The sequence below is a fragment of the Hippoglossus hippoglossus genome, chromosome 1, assembly GCF_009819705.1.
Source record: "Hippoglossus hippoglossus isolate fHipHip1 chromosome 1, fHipHip1.pri, whole genome shotgun sequence".
In the NCBI taxonomy this organism is placed as follows: domain Eukaryota; kingdom Metazoa; phylum Chordata; class Actinopteri; order Pleuronectiformes; family Pleuronectidae; genus Hippoglossus; species Hippoglossus hippoglossus.
This window is the reverse complement of record NC_047151.1, coordinates 13493380-13516137: the sequence shown is the minus strand read 5'-3', so window position 1 is coordinate 13516137 and position 22758 is coordinate 13493380. Positions and strand designations below refer to the sequence as shown.

At 44.0% G+C, this 22758-nt stretch overlaps 1 protein-coding gene across 6 annotated transcripts in view; it reads right to left on the bottom strand.

Annotated features, from left to right (window-relative positions):
* Positions 1-19277, bottom strand: part of ntn1a (netrin 1a) — a 62907-nt gene extending 43630 nt beyond the window's left edge. For 2 of the 6 annotated variants that reach the window (XM_034593352.1, XM_034593387.1), the window contains exons 1-2: positions 19110-19273; positions 17847-18907 (exon numbers count right to left, since the gene is read on the bottom strand). In XM_034593352.1, the coding sequence (XP_034449243.1) occupies positions 17847-18870 (1024 nt within the window). In that variant the 5' untranslated portion in view covers positions 18871-18907; positions 19110-19273. Of the gene's footprint in view, positions 1-17846; positions 18908-19097 lie in introns of all 6 variants that reach the window. The other 4 variants (XM_034593377.1, XM_034593395.1, XM_034593362.1 and 1 more) reach the window with 4 other exon arrangements.
* Positions 19278-22758: the final 3481 nt, after the last annotated feature.

Below are 22758 nucleotides of genomic sequence, written 5' to 3'. Positions count from 1 at the left end.
AAGCACAGTCTACAGAGCAGGGAGTGAGCAGGAAGCTGCTGGAAGCCATAAATCTAAAACCCCACAGCACCGCTCCTTCACTTCTGTGACACATTTATTGTCCTCTGTTCATTTTTTCCCTTTCTCTTTTTATTGTCCTCTGCTCTCATCCATTTTTAAAACTGCACATCTTCAACTTTAACCTGAATTCCTGAATGTCCTACGCTCGTTCTTTTTTGCTAAACCACACAGTGTGTTTGGAAGCAGGTGAGGAATCAGCTTGTTTTTTTACTCCCTTCATGTTCTGGACTTTAAAAGTGGACGCTCTGGGTCACAAATGGAGTGTGTGGGCCTGCAGCAGGCAGCGCTTCTGACACCGCTCAGACGGTTTTCTTGAAAGAGGGAGCAGAGAGTGCACCGAGCTGCATGTGGAGGGATGAGCTCACCAGAAACGCACACTTTGCCAGCCTGTGGCAGAAAAAAGCCAATGTCCAAAATATACAGGGAACGAGAACAAGACGATCCGTGCACATTATTGGACCGAGGGAGAAGCATGACTGGGGAACACCAGTGACTGACAACATGAACTCAGCAGATACCTACGTGCTGCGGGATGTGATTAATGATGGGTCCAAAAGCAATAATCGGCAATTTTTTGGCGATTTGATCGTAATCTCTTACGATCTCTCAGATCAACTGGTAAAGTACAGACTTTAATCCTGAGCTTAATATAAACATGGCTGAAGCTCTGTGGGGAAAGTGAGCGCGCGCTCAGTTACACCGAGGAGCAGAGAGGCCAAATAATGAAACGCACTTCCAAGAGAAGGAGAGGATCAAAAGGATCAAAACGTGGCCAGAGTCTGTGCATGCATATGCATCACTTTTATGGAACATGTTGTCTTTGGGCTCTGAAAAGAAGTAAGTCCTGCGATTTCAAACTCAGATCATGAGTCATAATCCAGAACCATCAGGAGAAAGATGCTGCAAGTGCAAATCAAACAGGGTCTTTTTCCAGAGCAGCTCACAAGCATAACAATGATAGGTTCACTCCCCAGTCTCAATGTCCTTAAATGAGTCTTTTAATTCACTTTCCATGTATATAACCACAGTAATGACATATGATCAGTGGTTGTACTGAAAGTTCAACTGCAACGAGGCAGACAGTACGTCTAGAGTGAGGGTTAGAAAAGCAAGGTGGAAGTGTGCTGTCCATTGAGTTATAGTTGTTCTGCAGTGATATCTTAAAAAATGATTCACTTGTCACTTCACTATTATTTTGTCATTACTATATAGATACTAATATAATATAATATTATAATTTACCATATTAGCACCAGTTCATAGTTTTTTATAAGAAGCTTCCTTTACGAATAAGAGTGTGCCAATCCCTGTGTAAAGTGTGATTCGTTGTTAGTGTAAAGACGGGAGTGTGCCGTCCTGCAGCAGCTGCAGCAGACAGGGCTCAGTGTAATATGGCGGACGCTGTGGCTGCTGGTTTGGTCCACGCAGATTGTTTCTGACACTGATGGAGCAGTGATGTTGTTGCTGTACTGCCTCCAGAACCACATTTACTGACGTGGCATAGTGCCTACCGCTCCGTACGAGTCCGGCCCTCGTGCACACTGGTACATATGCACACTGCACCTACACACACACACGTTTATATACGTTCACTTCTCTGGTTGCAGTGTTGGAACAGTAGCCCTACAAGATGTTTTTTTTTCAAGAGGAATTCATATCTTCTGTAACCAAATGTGACACTTGTGACTCTGGCAGGAAGGATACAGTTGGGGAAGTGGAGATGGAGGAAAAGAGACCCCTCTGATCCCGAAACCCAAAACCTCATTGTAATTTAGTCATCGGTAGAAGGCAATTAGCGAGGGGAGGACTGGTCTTTGCCAGAGCAAGCAAACGGCTGACACACACTGAGCGAAAGCACAATTTCCCTGCACTAATAATCTGACAGGAGACAATGGTTGTTATTTTTCAGATAATAGCGAGTGCGAGTGGAAACTTCGACAGAGGGAGCAAAGAAAGATTTATCTCGGCTGAAAGGAAAGTAAACAGAAGGCTAACAGCGCTTTCTGAATAAAACGACCACGATACATTGCTAACAGTGTCAGGGGAAAGGAGTGGAGGATTTATTGATGCTCCCTCTCACATGGAAGATGAAATGGGGGGGGGGGGGGGGGGGGGGGGCACCTCCTTATTTGTCTCTTGTCTCATTTCAAATGAGGATTTATTCAGACAAGGTGAGGCCACAAGTTCAACACTTTTTCTTTGTTAGAGGGCTGCAGCAGTCAAACGGTGCAGAGCTTCAACACACACACACTCCTGGGTGAGGAAGAGGCAGCGTGGGGTCTTTTGCTGCTTCTGATTGTTGGGGTGCAGTGTATGGATAACGGAAGATCACAGTCTGTGAGGTCGGGCTGATTCAAAGTAAAGAGATTCATTCCCAGGTTATATTTGGGTCATTCCATGAAAATGTACACCAAACTTTTCCTGGGTCATGTCATAAAGATTCTTGAAAAACTAAATGTAAAAATGTATTCATGAGGCCTTGAATAATCCGATAGATTTTTTCCTTCCGATACGTCCAGATCTGATATTTTGGCAGAAAAACAAATATGCTGTGTGTGAAATGTTTGCTGATAATTTAGTATCAACGTATTTTTGACTTCCCAAATACAAAACTAAACATTTCCTCATTGTGTCAAGATAGGTGTAGCTGAGAAGGTAGAGAGGGGATGTTTCCTTGGACAAGATACTGAACCCCACATTGCCTCTGACGGCTGTACCGAGGAGTGTATGAATGGTGGGTGATAGAAAAAGCACTTATAGTGTGAAGTTCTTTAAATGGTCGAAAAGACAAATAAAAGAGTTTTGTATACAGTAGAGTTTACGATTTACCATATAAAACGTATTCTGCTTACACTTACTATTTCTACAGAAATATTTGTTATTTCACTTTAGCTGTAGGCAATAGAAACATCATCACTAGGGGACAGGGTTGGTGCTAGAAGACTTAGTGCTCTCCAACCTTTTAGGGATATAAGGCATTGACGATTTGTGTCCATCTGGGCCTGTCCATGTTTGCCTGTTGGGCCTCTCTACATGTCAGACCCATCACTGTCACCTCAGCCGTCACAGTTTGCCACCCAGTTGCCACCTTGTTTGTGTTTTCCAGGGCGGTCTTCAGTACATGGTTCATTCTGAGGACACGCACAAGCTGTTTTACCCGTCAACGTTTGATCTCTAACGCCACATTCTGGCTCTAACATGACGTCTGCAACTTCAATTTCCACCTCACTGCAACAGGGCTAACTCATTTCCACAGTTACACAAATGGTGAGGGGCAGAATCTTCTAATATGGACATAATTACAAGAGATGCTGCTTGGCTGGAGGAGGAGGATTCAACAAATCCTCAGTCTGAGGATGTTGTGTTGAGAGACTATACCGTGTATCAGCTCCTATCGTAAGCTCACTGGCTGAGGAAAAACTGTGCTTTTCAGGGAAATGTAAGTGGTTGTGTAATTTATGTCAAGAATAATATTACCCACAGTATGTTATTGATTGTGCAGATATTGCCTTATATTTGCTCTGGCAGGAGACTGGCTCTCAGTTACAGGATGATTGCGCTGCTCAGTGAGCCAGGAAAATAGACTGTAATTATCAAATAGGCCACTTAAACTTAATCTAATGAAAATGGCTTCAGAAAACACTTTGACCCCCTTCGGCGCAGGTTTTTCTTTTTTGTCTTAACGCCTCGCAGCTGATTTTACTCAGCAGTAGAGGGCTGATCCACAACTAATGACACAGATCAACTTGATCATGGAGCCAGGATTTATCAAGTTTTTAGGGTTGCACATTGACAAAAGAAAAAAAAACTTATTTCGAATACCAAAAAAAAGAATCTACAATGTTGTGTCTAAAACCCTGAAGTCCTGTGTGGGCAGGAGAGGTGTCATTTCCGATGAGGTCACTGGCGGAGGCAGCAACCCAAACACTAACGACTGTTATTCTTCTCCTTAAATCCCTCTCTTGTGTTTCTTTTTTCTCTCTATCTTTGTTTGTGATCGCTTCACTCTTTATTTTCTCACTGACCTTGTTTGTTATTGAGGCTCTGAGTTGATTTCATTTCCCGCCCACTGCCATGGAAACCCCTCTCAGAAACCAGACACTGTCTTTCTTTCTAAAAGTGGAAGCTGTGCTGCTGTAAGTCTCTGTGTAGTGAAGAGGTGGCTGTCACGGGAAAAAACGATAAATGTCTCAGGCTTTTAAAGACGAAATTGTTGAAGTGAGCTTTATTTTCTCTCGAGTGGATTGTCTGACAATGTTGTTGGCAAACATTCTGATGAGGCAATCGAAATTTTCTAGTCTCAAAAAAAGTTACTGGAAATGCCCAATGATGGTAAACTTAACCATATTTTTAACCATATTACAAATCCTCATCATCACATTAATGCACTTATGACTAAGTCATCTGTTTAAGAGTCATACGTTTGAAAACTCCAAAGCAAGCAAGTGGATCTTAAAGGGGCAATGTAAGAAGTTCAATTTATTTGAAAACATTCAAAAATATATTAGATTATCAAGAATGTGAGAAATAACAGTTTGGAAGTTATGTCGAAGTCGTCTATGTATTTTGTAGAAGAAATATCTAAAGTTAGCATGCCAACTTGCTAGCCCCTGACTGTCCTGACTCGTAATACCACTTTGTACCTCAAGAGGTGATAATGAGTCACTGAATTGTCCTCAGCTGTGAGTAACTATGATAAACCATAAACCTGAGACTCAGTCATCCTCTTCTCCAATCCACGTAGCTTTGGCAACATGTTAACAACTGTTCTATTCTGAGGTTAGATTTATTGAAGCTAATGTTAGCACAGTGTGAGGATTGAAACTTAGTTCTCTAATTTACACCCTGAATGACAGGTACACTCAGGGGGCTGGTAAAAACTTTGTGGATTGTTTTACAACCCACTGATGTGTCAGGCCAACAGGATACATCAAGGTATGTGCAATACCTAGTCTAGCTATGAGGAGCATTTCCTTGTTTATACAACAGGCATGATAAACCCAACTTAAATATGCTGCCCCCGATTTGTTTTGAGTATGAATTTGACAGTTGTTCAATTCTTTCAAATGATCCCTATTAGTGGAGAGTATTATACTTGCTATTATTGCAAACACAGATTTACTTCCTAATACACAACAAAAAGTTCCAAAATAATTACATATCAAACTTACAGTAAATATGCTAAAAGGGAGATACCTGCAATATTTTCCTTGTGTCAAGGTTCTGCTGTTAATATTAAAAGTGACACTCCATTGGAAACAAATTAATAACCAGCAGCAACTCATTTAAAACAACCAGCTGCTGTTGACCTAGTACGTCTATATCTGTTAACCTACATGGATCACTGAGAAACTATTCTGGAAAACAAATGATATTTAATAATTAGAATTGCAGTGGATTTAAACAACTTTGATTGGACCACAAATAACTAAGGGCAGGGTCTGTGTCGGCTACTGTTAATGCGCCCACAGCTCTGAAGGACCAGGGGAAGGATAAGGTGGAAGGAGGAGAGCATTGGGAGCAAGCCACCTCTTCACAGCTACCTCTGGCTGAGCTCCATCCCCTCATTCCATCCACCTCTTTCTTCACCCCAGTCTTCATGTCTTCCTCAGAAACATAGAGAGACAGGAGAATCATCTCCCAACAGCCAAATCCGTCACGCTCCAACTCAACTTTCATCTGCAACCAACGACCTGTCCTGGCTGCACGGGAGAAAAATACGAGAACCAACCAAAACAAAATGAATTCTCCAGGCTCTTTTTTTTTTTTTTACATCTGGATATCTACAGAGACCTGGTGCGTAATCATTTCAGTATCTGCGAGTGTCTCTTGAGGTTAGAGAGCAAGAGACAGACAGAGAAGACGAGAGACTGAGGCCAAGCTTTTCTTTTTCTTCTCTGTGTTTTAAAGGTCCAGCACTTTGCTTGAGAGAAAACACGAGAGGGGCCCCTTTTGGAAATGAATTTTCACCACAAATTATCATCTCATAACAAAAATATTACCGTTAATGACTCAATTTCCTTGTAATTTCCTTATCGACCCCCCTAATTAGGCCCATTTGTTTGCTTTGTCATCCTCTAGTGATATGAGCCTTTTGTTATTGAAAGCAGAGTGGGAACTTGTACGGGGACCTGATGACTTAGTCAGCTACACCCACACACACACACACACACACACAAGCACACACACACACACACCCACACACACACACACACACACACACACACACACACACACACACACACACACACACACACACACACACACACACACACACACACACACACACACACATGCCTTTATTCTGCAACCCCCAGTGCCCAGCAGCAGCAGCAGTGGAAGCTATCTAAATAGCACTACTGGTAGTCTTTATCTCTCTCCCAACTCTTTTTTCTTTTGCTCACTCCCCTTCACTCTCTCGCTATATCTCTCTCTATCCCCTCTATAGTCTCTCGTCCTCCTCCCCCCGCCTCTCTCTCCATAATGGACCTTCTGCAGAGGAGCTGAATCAGCTGAGGCCGCTGCTTGCTGAGCTTCTCACTCTGCTCTCCGCAGTAATTGGCTGCATTGTCCCAGAGGGAGCAGAGCCGGGGGTTACAAAGGAAGAATAAAGTGTTGTGGCATGGCTTCAGTCTACATGTTCTCTATGTCTTGGGAGAACATTGTGTATTCTTGAGTGATGAGAAAGCCAGGCAAAGAGAAAGTGTGGACTTGTAGCCCCTCACCCCACTAATGTGTCTTATCTGTGAGAGCTAATGAGTGATGGATTAACCCGGGATCACCCCTGGCAAATTGAGATGACCCCGCAAACTTTCCCCCCGAGTGCCCCCTCATAAGTCTGCATTCCACTTCACACGAGCAAACAAATACACACTCACGCACACACACACACACACCAGTCACCACTGAAATGGAATGTCTGAATGTGTGAAAATACAGGAGTACATTTGAGCACCTGTTGAAATATTTAATTTGGGATTGTCATGATTTTATTGTCAGTGTTTTACAGCCAAGACCCTAACGGCAAGAATGATGCCACGCTGCCAAATCTGATTCCCAGCAACAAGCTCTGAGCCTTCAATTAAAAATCACACACATCAACCTACGAGGGAGAACTGCATGCTGGGTATCTTTTCCTCAGGTTTATTGTAAATCTGTCCACTTTGTGCTGACCTCTGCTGACTGAGATCACTCTGTGCAACCGTGTCAACCTGCTGCCTGTGAACGGAGCTTTATTCTCCATCTTGTTTGGTCCGACAGGCGGCCTCCTCCGTGAGAAGAGCAAAGATACAGAACTGGTGTTTGACTCTCGGCTGCCTGTATTACTGTTGGTTATTTAAACAATCAGCACCCCCCCTTACACACACACACGCACAGACACACACACTTACACACCTACACAATTGTGACTTGCTGGCATCCATGACGACCGTGGCTACAAACCCCTGGTGACCTGCTGGCTGCCACACACACACACACACACACACACACACACACACACACACACACACACACACACACACACACACACACACACACACGCACACACACACACACGCACACACACACACACGCACACACACACACACACAGTCTGTGCCATGACTTATATGGCAAAGACAAAGACATTGGTGATAAATCACCTTCAGCTATTTAACAGCGCACACATACACAAGACGAATTCCAGAAGGTTTTTTCTTTGGCAGTGTGTGAGCATATTTGACGCACAATGAAAATTATTTGACTGCTTGATCTGTCACAGGTGCTTTCTGTGACTGTGAGTGTGTGAGTGTGTGTGAGTGTGAGAGAGAGAGAGGGCGTCACGCAGAAAAAGACAGAAATGAACACATTAAAGTTTAATCCTCTCCATCCAATATTAGTTAAGAGTAATTGTGGGTCTGTGGCTTCATTTGCATCTTCAGTCTGAAAATTAATCACTGCAGACACTTTGCTCCTGAGAGGCAGATTCCAGCTGGTTGCAGTTCTCTCAGATGACGACAGTGCGCCACAGGAACAGCGGGGGCGCTCTGATCTACGCAGCAGGCTGCTGTGCAGGGGTGTAACTTCATCCCGCTATTAATCGTCGATAGCTGTGAGTGTTAAGGACCCCTGCTTCGGGCCCGATGTGCTCACGCTCGTGCTAGGTGGTCCTGTCGGCGAGCGGTGTGACTGTCAGCAGGCAGGTTTTGGCCAGGATTTTTCACCTTGAGCTGCGGCAAATACAAAAGCCTCCTTCTCTTTCATTTCTCCCTCACACAGACAGATGCAAGTGTTTTTTATTGTTGTTGTTGTTGATGCCGTCGTGCTGCTATCATCTACAGCGGGAATTTGTTGTAACAAGCATTGCCAAGGCTTTTATTCTAAAGTGTGAACAGACTTTGGGAATTGCAGCGTAATGTCGCAGCACACGTTGCGAGCTTCAGAGCTTGTTGTGATGTCTTTGTGAAAGTACGAGGAGGAATGAAACATGCAAAGGTTTTACTGTTAGTCTCATGAATATGAATCCACTTCACGAAATCAGTGCAAGACGCAGCCCAGTGCACAGAGCAGGAGAACGCCATTCTCCTCTTAAAATCACTTTCTCTCTTTCTTGCTACCTTTCTGGCTCGTTCTGTCGTTGCCTCCAAACTTGAGTTTGCTTTGGCACTCGCCCTCCTCTTGTGCAGTAACCTGCCGCCACACAGAGGTGCTGAGGTCATCAGCCCTGATGCTCTACAGCACCGCTGGCCTCGGGATCAGGTCTCACATACACCTACACACACACTCACTGCTTTAATGCCAGCGCACTCATCACCTCACACACATGCACGTAATCATGCACTCTCTCTGTCTCTCTGTCTCTCTGTCTCTCTCTCTCTTTCTCTCTCACACACGCACATTAACACTGTGTTTTCCGACCCTGCTTGCCGGTCCCTTTATGGCCCCCTGTTAACAAGAGCGAACACTCTGCTCTGTTTATGACAGCAGTGACTCAGGATCGTGATAACGGCGTGTTTCAGACCTGATGACTGCATGAACGAGTGATGCTAGCTCGTGCATAAACTGGTGGAACCAATTTTACATATCAAAGTCTGTTTAGGTCTTGGGGGGTGCGACTGCACATGTGAAGAAAGTCAGACGAAGCCTCGGAGGGAGTCTGAAGTCTGACAGATTGCCTCGAGTGATGTCACTTCGAATAGCTCAAATAACTGATTGTGCCTTCAACGTAAGACAATGTTTGAAATTTCCAAATGATTCTGGCTTTTTCGTTTTTTTACTTTCCTGCTGTATGCAGTAAAGTTAGGTTTTCTTTAGCATTTTCACATTTACAGCAAAAAATTATGAAATCTCTGAATGTTATATTTACAACTTATTATGACGCAACCCGCAAACTCCCAGGAATCGACAGAAACCTGACATGAAAACTTTTTCTGCTGTTCATTTTCAGTACAATCTGACAAACTGTGTCCTGCCTGATAAGCCTCTCTCCCCCCGTGTGACAGGGTTTGCTCTACGTTGTGTAAATGTGGCAGCTCCATATATACGAGACACAGGCAGGCTGTGTTTTATAGAGCCGACGAGTGATGCACTGGAGTGTGTTGTGTCTAATGTGTGAACATACGCTGATGTTGTCTGGCGTGGGTTTTAATTACCCCTAATCATCTGGTCCCCACTCAAGCCAAACCTTTCCATTACACACAAAACACCTCTTTCTCGCTCTCTGTCTCGCTCTGTCTCTCTCTCACACTCATCCCGCGGTTGATGCCAAACCCACAGATCCTCCCTCAGCTTTCACTGCGGCATCAAGTCACTAATTAATTCATTAACAGATGTCTCCCCAGGCACCGAATAGCTGCTCACGTCTTGGACAGAATTACTGTTTGGGTAAACAACCACTGGTAGACAAGATGAAGAGACACATAGACACACACACAGACATACACACACACACACACACACGCACATGCACACACACACACACACGCAGCAATAGAGAGAAATACAGTGTGAAGGCCCACTGCCAGCGAAGACAGACACAACGGAGACAGGTCTCCATTCAGACTGAAGGTAGCATCTTGTGTCTATCTGTTGCTGTGGGAGTTAAACATGACGGGCAACTTGTTGAGTTGTGTGTCTGATTCGCCCCTCCTGACTCCTGTCAGTAGTTTTTCTTTATGATAATTAGACTTTTTATCTTCTAAGCTTTTTTTGAAGTACACAATATGTGCTTGAACAAGGAAGATGTGTGGCTTTGCTCAATTGTAAACGAGGAATGACTTTAATGTGCATCTTTATGGCCCCTGATTTAGAAAAATCCTAGATCCGCCAGTGAGCAGTATGTAATGGAAATAATTCTGATTATAATAAATATGAGGATGATGATACCGGTGATGATCTGAGTTTCTGGACTTAGACATTGACATTGTGATAATGTTCTGACAAAGTTCTGACGTTATGATAAAGTCGAGTTCAAGCACCAGTGAGGGTGACAAGAGGAAGTGAGCGCAGGCCAGAGGCCAAAAGAGCAACGCAATATGGCTTCCTACCAAAGCGTTTCTCAACAACCAAGGGTGAGGTTCCACTCCTGGTGCGAGACCTGCACGCACACACACACACACATTCATGATGCTGGCTAAAAATGCGGATTCGCGCTGTGAGCGGGATCTGTGTTGCATTACACGTCGTAGCCAAAGCAATGTAATGAAACCGTGGCCACAGAAATGTTCACTTTGCCCAAAGGACCCTGAACTGAACAACAGACTCACAGGCTGTGAAATTTCAGGAGGGATTTTAGTCTTTTTCTGACAACCGAACACATTTCATCACCCCGAGAAGGGAAACCTGAGCGTCATCAAAAGGCAGTAAAATGGATCGGAATGAAAATGATCTTGTTCCACTTGAGACTACTACTGGACAATATGCACACTTACAGATCTAGTGTGGATTAGCTGTATGAATGGTTGCAGCTCTGCTTGTATTTCTCTCTCAGCTCAAATCCAGACGCAGACATTACAACCTGCCTGTATATTATCCTGAGACATTTTCTTTTTTACATATATAAACTCATTCCCGCACTTCAAAGGCCTGTCAGGATTTATAATCCGTGCAAAACTGAAATTCCATGAAAAATGAAATGTTTCTTGAGCAGGCGTCACGACAAGAAACAACTAGCTCCAAAATTCCATCTCACAATGAGCCGCTGCAAAACACTTTGACATTAATGGCTTCAAGATCTCCCACGCTTCAACACTATCTGCATTATGTGTCACATGTATTGCTTCCATCAAGTGCTGTGATTGTGAATGATCTCACTGCCGTGATTTCACTGCATCTGGCCGCAGAAGTGCTCAAAGCCGGAGTTTTATTAAAGTCCTTTAAATGTAATGGTTTTATTGTCCACTTACGCAGACTTATAGACTATTTCTGGTCCAAGAGGACTGTTTTATTCTATTTGCAGCCAATCACCCTTTAAGCTAGGGTTGGTAATAGTGGGGAAGCTAGCAAGAGCAGGCTACACTTAGAAAACTTGGATTTCAGGATAAAAAGTGCTTCAGAAACAAATTACCAACCCTATGTTAAAACACTGTTTTATTATCAGTGGATGTACAGCTCATGAACTGTGCTGGAGCCCCCGCAGTATGAACACTGGCCTATTGGAAGGGTCCTTTAGCACGGTGACAGCTGTGAATATTAACCCAGGCTGAAAGTTTAAACTTCCAATTGCTTCAATTTTAAATGCAACCACCTTTGAAATACCTGGCACACGCTCACAAAAACAACCCACGCTCCAAGTTTTCATGAGACCGCAGGGGCACCGGCTACATGTGGACATTTCAGCACACGTACCGAAATAAATAGGCTCCTGTGATCAACAACATGCTTCATAATTTCTCCCTCCTCACTGTACGTTCTCATGTATCTGTGTATCTCTTCTGTGCGTCTTGTGTTTGCTTACAGTTATTTTTTAGCCTTGCTTACAGTATGTGCTGGTATGATGGTCATGTTTGAGAGATATAACAGGCATCTGAAACAGAAGAGTGAGCCGGTCGTCTGGACCGTGCACAACTTATTTTTGCAGCGGTTTATAAAATGAGTCATAAATACTGATAAGAGCTCAGGAAAAGCGGTTCTTGTTAAGAGAGAAAGGCCATTACTCCCTGTTGGAACTTGTGACCGAAGAGCGGAAGCAATACGAGTGCGTGTGTGTGTGTGTGTGTGTGTGTGTGTGTGTGTGTGTGTGTGTGTGCGTGTGCGTGCGTGCGTGCGTGCGTGCGCACATGCCCACAGGTGTGTATGGCAGTGGAACGAGCGCTCACTCAAGAAGTGAAGGTGAGGAGTAGTGAGACAGTGCAAAGTGCAAATCTGCTCAGTCAGTTTATTCCCAGCTTTGTTTGCCGTGACCGGGACCAACAATACATCCTGCCGGCACCTTTGAAGATGAAAGGAGCACGGTGAGCAGCTCAACCATTAACCAGACCCTTCAGTCGTGTCTGGGAGGAACCAAACAAACATGACAGCGTGGAGACACCTGACGAGAGGCCGTAGAACATCTCGGTTTTTCCATCGGACTTCATGCAGTTGGAAATAAAGGCACCACTTCTGTGTTCAAACAAAGCTGGAAGGATACACATGTGACGAGTACGATTACAGGTGCTGTCATTATCAACACACCTCCGAACACAGAAACAAAGAGAGCTCCACTAATCTGAGAGGAAAAATCCACGCTCTACAAAATGTGAGAGAACATGTGGCCCAGCCATAAATCAAAGGTTGTTGAACAGAAACATATCTTCACAGTTTTCTATCTGTGGCAGACTGGGCCACCTCTATAGCTGCTATCAGACCGAAGTTCAGACAATTTCCTGAAATTTTTCGGAGGGGCTGCGTGTGAGAGTGCAAATGTCCGAGTCAGTTGCTCTGAACATCCCCCGAGTCAAATGTCTGAGTGATTCCATGGGAGAATGCTGCAGGAAAATGTACACGCAGAAGATGCAGACCAAGATGTCAACTTCGAAAGAAAACGAGTGCTTTTGGTGATAATGGTCACGCTGGTTTCAATGTGCCACGAACAAAAAAACACATTTATACGTCACAAATGTATAAGTCCTGCCTCCTGCAGACTCTACCCAGGCCCCGCCCCTCACCTGAATGTTCTGTAAATGTTCCGGTTGTGTCCGGTGTCTGACCTGGACAATCTCCTGCTGCGTTCTTCCCATGTGAAAGGCAACGGCTGAGTTCATGTCTGCAAACAGCTCATACAACAAGTGTAAAGCACATGTGACTGAAGGCCTTCAGGTCTATTACATTTCTACCGTCTCTGCTGCAGGATCTCTCCTTGTAAATAGACGGGACGTTGGTGCACATGTGGTTAGCAACACATTTTCTTTTACATTCTGTTTGGGAAACTTAAAATCTACTGTTGCTGCTATCAAACTCCACTGGAGTAGTTCTGGTATGATCTGAAACCTCATTAAGGTTTGGGCCGTAATCCACGAGAATAAGAAAAACACACCACCAAACCTCAGTATGTCGGCACATCTGCTTTTAAGTGTTTGCATATGTTCGCTGGAACATTTTGTTTGAGTTAATATTTATGTATTATCAAGGCATTCAGAAAACCTATTCTGGAATTTTTTTTTATATAGGAATTTTTACTCCCAACGATTTCACATTGGAAACACACCCACATGTCACAATTCGTGAAAAGTACTTTTAATATTTTTTCGATACAAGTGTTTGTGGCTTTATATCTCAATTATTTTAATGGGTTTCAAATCAACCATGTCAGCGTTTTCTGCGCTGCGTGTTTACTCCTGTCAGTCAGACGCCTGTGAACGGCACCTGGGAGCGTTTGAGCGCGCTCCGTGCTCCCTGCTGCGTAGATTGTGATATAATGAGGCAAAACAAGCAGCAGATCTTTACACATCGTGTCAAAACAGGTATGGCAGGTTGGGGAGAATTTCGCAGGAAGTTACTTACAGTAAAAATGAATTCTGAACGATAGGAAGAAAAGGTTCCTTCCTTTCTCAGCAGGCCAATAAGTGACACTTTGAAAAAAAAGAGATAATTGTAGAAATCCTGAGCTGGCCCACAGGCCATGGAAGTGTCACTCTCCTGCCCCTTTATCACCCCAATCGTCTCTCTCTCACACACATTTTCCTCATCGTGCCCCCCCCCCCCCCCCCTCCCCCCCCTCACTTACGTGCGTCTCTTTCATTTTCACTATTGTCGCCCTGCTCCATCTCCAGCCCCTCCCTCCCTCCCCAGGCCTCTCTCGGCAGCACAGTGCCGGTCCTGTCGTTCTGCATGCCTTCAAGCTGTCTTCCTAATCTTCCTGAATTATTCAAGACACTTTCACCTCTTTTACTTTCACCCAACACACCCAGCAAACTGCACAAGCCTGAAACTGGGTGACCGAGAGGATATGAAAAAAAAATGACGTTTATGGTTCATTTGCATGGAACGAACTCACTCGCTGACTGACGGCCTGTACTCATCATACTGTCGGTGAAACAATTGCTGTGTGTCAGTTTGCGTTACCTCCACACTCACACTTCTGTGTCCCCGAGTGCGCTCACACCGACAAGTATTGCAAGATGCACTATATGTACCAACATCGAACACTTTGAAAAACTTACTGTGAGAGGCCGGACACTTCTCACCCCCAACGTTCGCCATCTTGGCTACGCAGCAGAAAAGGAGGAGACCCCCAGAGTAGTGTCAAACTTGTGAAAATGGCGGCAAAGGAAGGAGGAAGGTGCAGTATCCACTGTTGTGTGTAGCAAGAGATACATGCCAGAAAGTAAAATGTTCATTATTAAGTCAAGTTTAGTTTTTTGGCAGTCAACAGTAACAGTCAAATATTGCAATTGGCATTTATGGTAAGTGCACAGCGTCCATGTTTGACTTGAGGCAACATTACACCAGTGAGGCATTCTGACAGGCCATTGTGCTTCCATAAACAACCACAGCTCCTTCTAGCTTTGCTGCAAACTCCGATTACCACCTCTAAACTGACACTGAGACACGTTTGTGCCTGTGGCGCTGCAACTATTTGAATTAGAAGCTTTCCCTTGGCTGCGGGGAGTCAATAACCCAAATGGACTGAGGTGCACACACTCAGGAGCATGAGCGACCTTTAATATCCAGATGGAAGTAATCGGGAAAGTGCACTTCAACATAAAAACAGAGACAGGTCTGAGGGTTTTTTTCCCTTGTTGTTTTTCAGTAGAAATGGAGAATAAAGGAATATCCAAGGAGTCTGCAGCTCGCGTCAGTTCCCTTCGCATTGCCAGACCTTTTATTGAACACTTTTCTGATGACTGCATCCTTATGAGAGTCCAGTGACATGGAGGGTGCTGTATTTAAGGTGGGGTGCCGTAACACACACTCAGATTTCAGTCTGATCACTAAACTCGACCCGCTCGCAACCCGCTCGTCGTTCACTGTCACTAAAACTGTGATTCACACACATTTCCAACATTTCCATAACCTGCACAATTTCATGAACTGAGTTTCTTCCTGACAACAGCATGGAAGTGACTTTTGAGGCTCCTGTGTGAGACGTACAAAATGAGAGCTGGTCTGGTTAAACGCTTACGTGTCAGAGATGCTTGTAAAAGTCAGTTCATTTATATGAATTTAAGGGTTGAGCCTAAACAGCGTTTTTTCAAACATTAATTCTAAAAAATAAAAAGCGTCTTTCTTTCCCTTGCATTCTTTCCGTGAAGGATTTTGAATTCTTTTATACAGCTACATAAAATCGATGAATTGTATATTAGGGGATCAACTACATGTGACTTGTTTTAAAATAAAAGCTGAATAATGAGGAGAGAGATCAATCAGTACGGTTGAATGGCCTCCGTACGAAACAAGCAGGCAGTCAATTTGTTACCTGATGATAAGCACAATTTACAGGGTATAAAAAACTCACTGTTGGTTTCATTGCTTTCTTTAGCAGCACATTGGGCCTCTCCAGTCACACAGTATAGAATGTAAATATTTTCCACCGAACCGCTCCTGTTGATTTAGCAGCACATTCACATCTGCCAGTCAGAACGTCTCTGAGCCTTTAGAAACAGGCAACACCGGCAAACAAAAACCTTTTCAACAGCTGCTACGTGTCAAAGTGGCTGACATGTGCTGCGACTGTCAAACAATACAGAGCCTCGCTCCCTGCAGACCTGCAGCAACATGGAAAAAAACAGAATAGGGGATCTGAATTGATTTCTGCAGGATGACCGTGTCTGTGATTGTGTGGAGTCACCGAGGTTTGAGCTTCAGCCTCTGTACCATCAACATCTCACCGTCTCTCCTCCTGTTTCTCTAAACTGTTGTACACCTTGTCAGCAGGAGCCGCGTAAACATCAAATTACTGCAGCCCAGTGTTATTCTGCAACGTGGAGGAAGGAACCTCTCCAAGGCCTTCAGCCCAAAAAGTATAATAAAAGAAAGATGAGAAGAACACTAAAATATAGAATGCAACCAGGAGCTCTGGAGCACTTTGCAAAGACTTTTCAACAAAACTCCCAATCTCACTTTTGTCCAAATCTCAGTGCAAAATCTACAGCAAACATAATTCCGTAATTTCATTAATCTGTCAGTCTGGTCCGGTTTCTGTATGACTAGTGGCTCTGTGTTGTGCCGTGTGTGTGTTTAAGTGTGTGTGTGTGTGTGTGTGTGTAATCTGCAGCCAATATAATCTTTATGTGCCAAGTGGTAATAAAACAAACCACTGACACTACTTTGATCACTGCACAGTTGGATAAATGTGCCGGTTATCACGCACATAGTTCAGCAACATAAGTAGACTACGTTCAAAAAATGTGCAGATGTTTGACTTTAAAATAATTTTCACACCTATTTTATTTAGAGCAGAAAATACTATATTTTACATGAATGTGTGTCCATGTGTGTCCATGTGTGTCCATGTCTCTGACTGTGTTCCACTTATTCTTGCCTTGGCCTGATCATCAGCCCATTTACGTTAGTTTATAAGAATATCCACATTTTAATTATTAATCATATTTAATTAACAGGCCTTAAAGCCTAATTAATGCATTACTGGAGTCATTTTTGTCATTTTTCTAATTTGAATATTTAAGAATATAATAACAAATAGAAAACAAATTACAAATTGCAATAATACATAAAACAAAAATTATTTCTAATTGTATTATCAGTGAAATTGTAATATTTCTATTTGACTATTTCAATGATAAAAATTGTAATCATGAATACGATATGAAATAAACTGCAAATAAAGGAAGGTATGGTTTTAATGGAGCTCTACGAGAAACCTTCCTGTGAATGATTAGACTCTGTGGTCTCGTTGGATGTGGTTTTAAACGCCTCCATCGTGGCCTGCACCAAACTAAATTGCATCGACCAAACCAAACACTCTTTAAATTACATCTTCATTTTCAAAATTGCGCCACAATATCAGGGGGAAAATGGGGCTTTGCTGCGGTTCGGTTTAAGGGGAAAGTTTGAGTTTAATGAGAGGAATTAGTAAAATGACTCCCAGATTAGTCATGAAACCTAACTGTATTATTATTATAATTATTCACAATTATAGAGTATAATTATTGTCTTTCTCTTTCGCATCCAAAAGACCTTTAAAAGGATGTTTCTGTCTCGCCAAATTTGACATCATCCTGCGTCTTTCCACCGAACAACGCTTCGTTTTGTTTTTCAAATATTTCACAGTTTATCAACAAGAACAAATAAATTGCATCCTGGGTGCCAGGCGGCTCAGCTCGGGGAGACAGCCGCTCCAGGACGAGGGGGACAGTGGATGGACTTACCGACACACTCGTTGGCCTCCCGGGCTGTGGCTCTCTGCCACGGTCGGTCGTAGTGGAAAGGTTTGCACCTGTCGCACTCCGGCCCGGCCGTGTTGTGCTTGCACTCGCACACCAGGCTCCCGTCCCTGTCCTTTACGCACCGGGACGCGTGCCCGTTGCACTTGCACCTCCCGCCGACCTGCAGGTCCGACACGGCGTAGAAGTACGAGTCCCGGGCCAGCTCCGAGTCGTCCTCGTTCTCGTCGCCGAACGTGTGCAGCCGGCTGAAGATGACCTTGATGTCCGTGGCCGTCACCCAGTCCTGCAGCACCGGGGAGTTGTCGAAGTCGTGCGCTGACGGCCTCCCGTCCAGCGTGCTGAAGGCGATGAGCCCGCCGGTCAGGGGGTACATGTCGGTGTGGGAGTCCGTGCACACGGCCTCCTGCTCGTTCTGCTTCGTGATCACGGCCCTGTTGGGCTTGTTGTACATCTTCCTGCACTGGGTCGAGTAAAACTGGAAGGGCACCCACGTTTTACCGTAATCCATGGACTTGAAAATGGCCATGGATTCGGGTCGGGGCGAGCAGAACTGCAGGCTCACGTAGGTGACCTCAAACTTCTTCCCGAGGGACAGAGTGAGGCTGACGTTCAGCGGAAACTGGATGAAGTTCTCGGACTGCCAGCAGGTGAGGTTGTGCGGGTTGTTGAGGTCCGTCAGGTACGCCGGAGGATGGTACTTCTTGGGGTCCGAGGCGTCGCAGGAGTGACAGTTCCTGGTCCTCTCGTCTCCCTTCTCCGCGGATGTGACCACGCAGTAGCGGCCGGGCGTCTTCCCGCAGGTGCTGGACACCTTCACCTCCTTCCCGAAGGCGGAGTTGACGAAGTCCGGGATGCAGCGGCGCGGGTTGCCGTGCTCGTCGTAGCAGGGGTCCGGCGGGGAGGTCTGCGCCGCGAACAGGCTCATCCCGTAGCCGCCGAGGACGCACCGGCACGACAGCGCCAGGATGAGCAGCGCAGACAGCGCAACATCCGCAGCCTTTCTCATGGTGTAGGTCCCTCTGTGTCCAAAGTGCCTCTGCCTGCTGGAGGAAGAGGAGAGGGTGAGCATGAGGGAAGAGAGAGAGAGAGAGAATGCTTGTTGATCCTGTCAATTCAGAAACATGCTCCAAACAAAGAAGGGGCAAAGGTTTTTACGCATGCCTTTTTGTCATTGATATATTCTAAGGATCGTCCACACAAACGTCAGGTTTTGTAAAAAATAATCTATAAAACCATTTTTTTTACCCGAGAAGAAATAAAAAAAGGTGGAAGTCTACTTTTCTCTATCACTGCTCCTCCTGTTTTTGTTTGTTTCTTCAAATCTCCTGCGTAAAAAAGGAGGAGCGGCTGGATTTAAGAGTCGCTGGTGTCCTAATAGCAAGTCCCACTCCTCCTGCCGCTCTTTTCACAACCTCTCTCTCTCTCTCTCTCTCTCTCTCTCTCTCTCTCTCCCTCCCTCCCTCCCTCCCTCCCTCCTCGGATCAGATCTCGCTTGGCACCGCTTTAGGTCAGCTCATCTTGAAGAGGAGGTGACACCATGGGGCGGAACGACGACATCCACTGGTGGCGAATCGGTGTGAAGATTGGCGCGCCAGGGGGGAGAAGCAAATGAGGCCCAGTCGTGTAACAAAAAAGAGACACAACCACAAACGTGCAGTTTCATTCTCCAGCATTCGAACAGAACATGAAGCAAAAACTAGTATTTGGTGTATTACAGAACAATGTTAATTAGAGCAGTTTTAATGGTTGGCTTATTAAATGATGTGGTGGTAGGTAACCAATGGGCTACAGCTGCGATGAGGAAGAAGGTTTTGCAGCATCCCGGTGATAAATGTGAAACTATGACACTGTCCCTCTTCAGTAAGACTGTTATTTGGAATATACAGGGGCCACTAAACTTAACTGCACGGGCCTCTCAGAGGACAATGTAAAAATGTGACCTATATACCAACCACAAGTTTAAACCAAAGGGATGTTATCTAAAAACGGAGGTTGTCATTAGAGCAACATAAATGATATAAGTAGACCTACTGTCCATCTGCTAATATAGGCTATGATGGGAATCCTTTAAAATCTGATTATCATAGACAAGTCAATGTGGAGTTTACTTACTCAAAAGGCAAATTAAGTGAGAACTATCACATCTTAAGCAATTCTGTGTCCAAACTGAAAAACTAAAAAGTGCAAGATAGTTTTAGGATTTATTCTATTAGAGGCCAGTGAAATGAAAATAAACCCAAAGCTTTAAACTCACATGCAGAAGACACCAAGACGTGAACATTAAAACATTTGCGCACCACATGACTTCGCTCCTCTGCGGGACTCATCCCTCATCCCCATCCTGGCGCAGCTGCCGCTCCAGCAGACCTGTTGCTTGCTGGCAGCACGAGTAACAGCGCCATCTTGTGTCCATGGGGGGAAAAGCCAGCTCAGTGAAGTGCAGAGAGCAGCGTCCTGTTACTGTGGGGCCTACAGTAAAAGGACGCTGCCCTACAGTGTAGGCTACATTCTCCCGGGCGGTGGAGGCATTACGACATTTATTCAATGAGAATGAAGACGATTGTCTTCTACAGGTGTAAATAATAGAAAACTATCTCTAGATCTGGCCTCTTAGATCAATTCTGACATTTCCACTGAGAGGAGAGAAGGAGATGTTTGTGACCTATTTATGTTTATTTCATCTACTCAGTCTGATACACTAATCACAATATAGTAATTTGTAGAATTTGTAGAATATACTTAAATAGTTTAATATTAAAATGTTACGCACTAGAATAGAGTGGCACTCATAATTTCATTGTATAAAGACAAATTTCTATTCAATTATTTTCTTTTCTATTTCAGATAAGGGCGTACTGGTATGTGTGAGCAGTGAGGGTGAGAGTCTGGTTTGTATTATGGTTAAACAACTACTGTCACATGTTTTTAACAAAAACTAAAGTCTTACTTAAATCATAAATAGCAATAATACATTTCATTTCAAAGAGCCTTTCTATATGCCAAAGGACGCCTGTGCAAAGCAATCTGGAAGTCACAGTCACTCTTAGAAACTCTTATGAAAAACAATGATCATCATCTTTTGTTATCATCAGTCCTTCAGCCACTGCTCTGTTCCACTTCTCTGTTTCGGTGTTATGTGCTTTATATCTGCTCTTACACAGAAAGAAGAATGAAAACAGTTTTATCGGTGCGGAGATACACTGCTTATACATGTCGGTGTTTAGGTGAATAAACTGTACAGGGTGGAGTTAAGGGCAAGCGGAGAGGGCTGATGTTAACAAATGACCTAACCTGCTGCAAAACCATACAAACACAGCAGTTGCTATGGTCTAATCTAATTTTATGAAATGCCATGACTTCCCTTATCTAGAAATCATCTAGTAGAGGAAATCAAATTAGAGAAGTGAAATTAGAAAATAAAATAAATCTGCGTGGAATCTTTACAACAAAAGAAGCAGCTTTTGGACCATCAGCTGGTTTCTGCAGTCCCTGCAGCCCTTTCAGAAATCGTGGGGAGACATGTAGAAAACATGTCTATATATAGTAAAGCTCCATCTTGTCAAACAAAGACAGGACATTTATGATCTGTTTATTTACCCCTCAATTTTCTCTGGTTCTTTTAATTTCACGCAGTCTGTTTTTTTAAATCAGATTTGCAACTCTGAACATTTGTTTTCTTTGTCCACCTTTGTCTATGGTCCTGTTCTTTGTTAACCTCGTCCCTAACTTCCGTATCAAACTCACTCTGCTTGTGTTTTACCTCAGTTTCATTCTGGTGTTCCTCTTATTCAGTCAAGGAAAAACAAACAAACTGATGATGCCTCTGGACTCAGCAGGAGCCAATAAGAAACAACTCTGGAGAGAAAACTCAAAAACAGAGAGGAAGACGTTCGCTCTGAGAAACTCTGCATGTCTAGCAGGTGGAGACAGAAGGGGTCACTGCTCCTGGAAAGAAGAGGAAGACAGAATCAACCAGACCTGGGAGAGAGAGACAAAGGTCATCACATTCACCTCTGGAAAAATGTGACTATGATAAGAGCAACAAGGCCGTTGAGGTGAAGACTTTGGACGACATTGCCAAGCTGAGCCAGAAAGATGGGGCGATCATCCAGAGCCAGGATGAGTGGACAATCAAACCTTACAGCTCTGGAAGCTCAGCGTGAGCTGTCAGCGAAGGAGACGGGCGTCAAGAGGAAACAGGAGCTCCAAAGAAAGACCCTCATGAAACAGAAACATCGAATGAAACAACTGAACTTGGAGCTTCAGTCACCTGATCATTTTGATCTGGATTTGTTGGATTGTAACAACTTGTTTAAGTTGGAAGTTTAGCATAAAACAAGGAAATATACAGAATAAACATTCTCTGTCTTTTTTCAGGAGCTTGTCCAAAAGAGAAGGCAAAGATGAGAAAAGATGAACAAAAAAGAAAGGAGGCAGAAAAGTGATTGAAGAAAAAGATGAGAGGAAAGAGAAAGAGGTAAATGAAATAAGAAAGAAAGCATAAATAGAGAAAGGAAAGAAAAGGAGGAGAGAGAGAGAGAGAGAGAGAGAGAGAGAGAGGTGATAAAGGAGAGAAAAAAACATCCTTTCTCTTCTTCAACTAAACCTAAACACAAAGTTTGTGTGACTTTTGCATTTCTTAAAAAATCTAAATCAAACATAGGATATCAAGATTACATTAAAGACTTATTAAGATCCCCTTGAAGCACTGTGGAATTATATCGTCATTTAGAAACCACAATGTAAATGTGACCATTCAAACCAGTTCTGTAAAGGTTTAATATAAGTAAGCAGGTTGGAGTGTTGGAGTGTTGTCTGAGCTGATACACTGCTCGTGTTGACTGTCACTGTTGTTTATAGCTTGGCACCACATGTCCCTCCCTTCATGATGAGA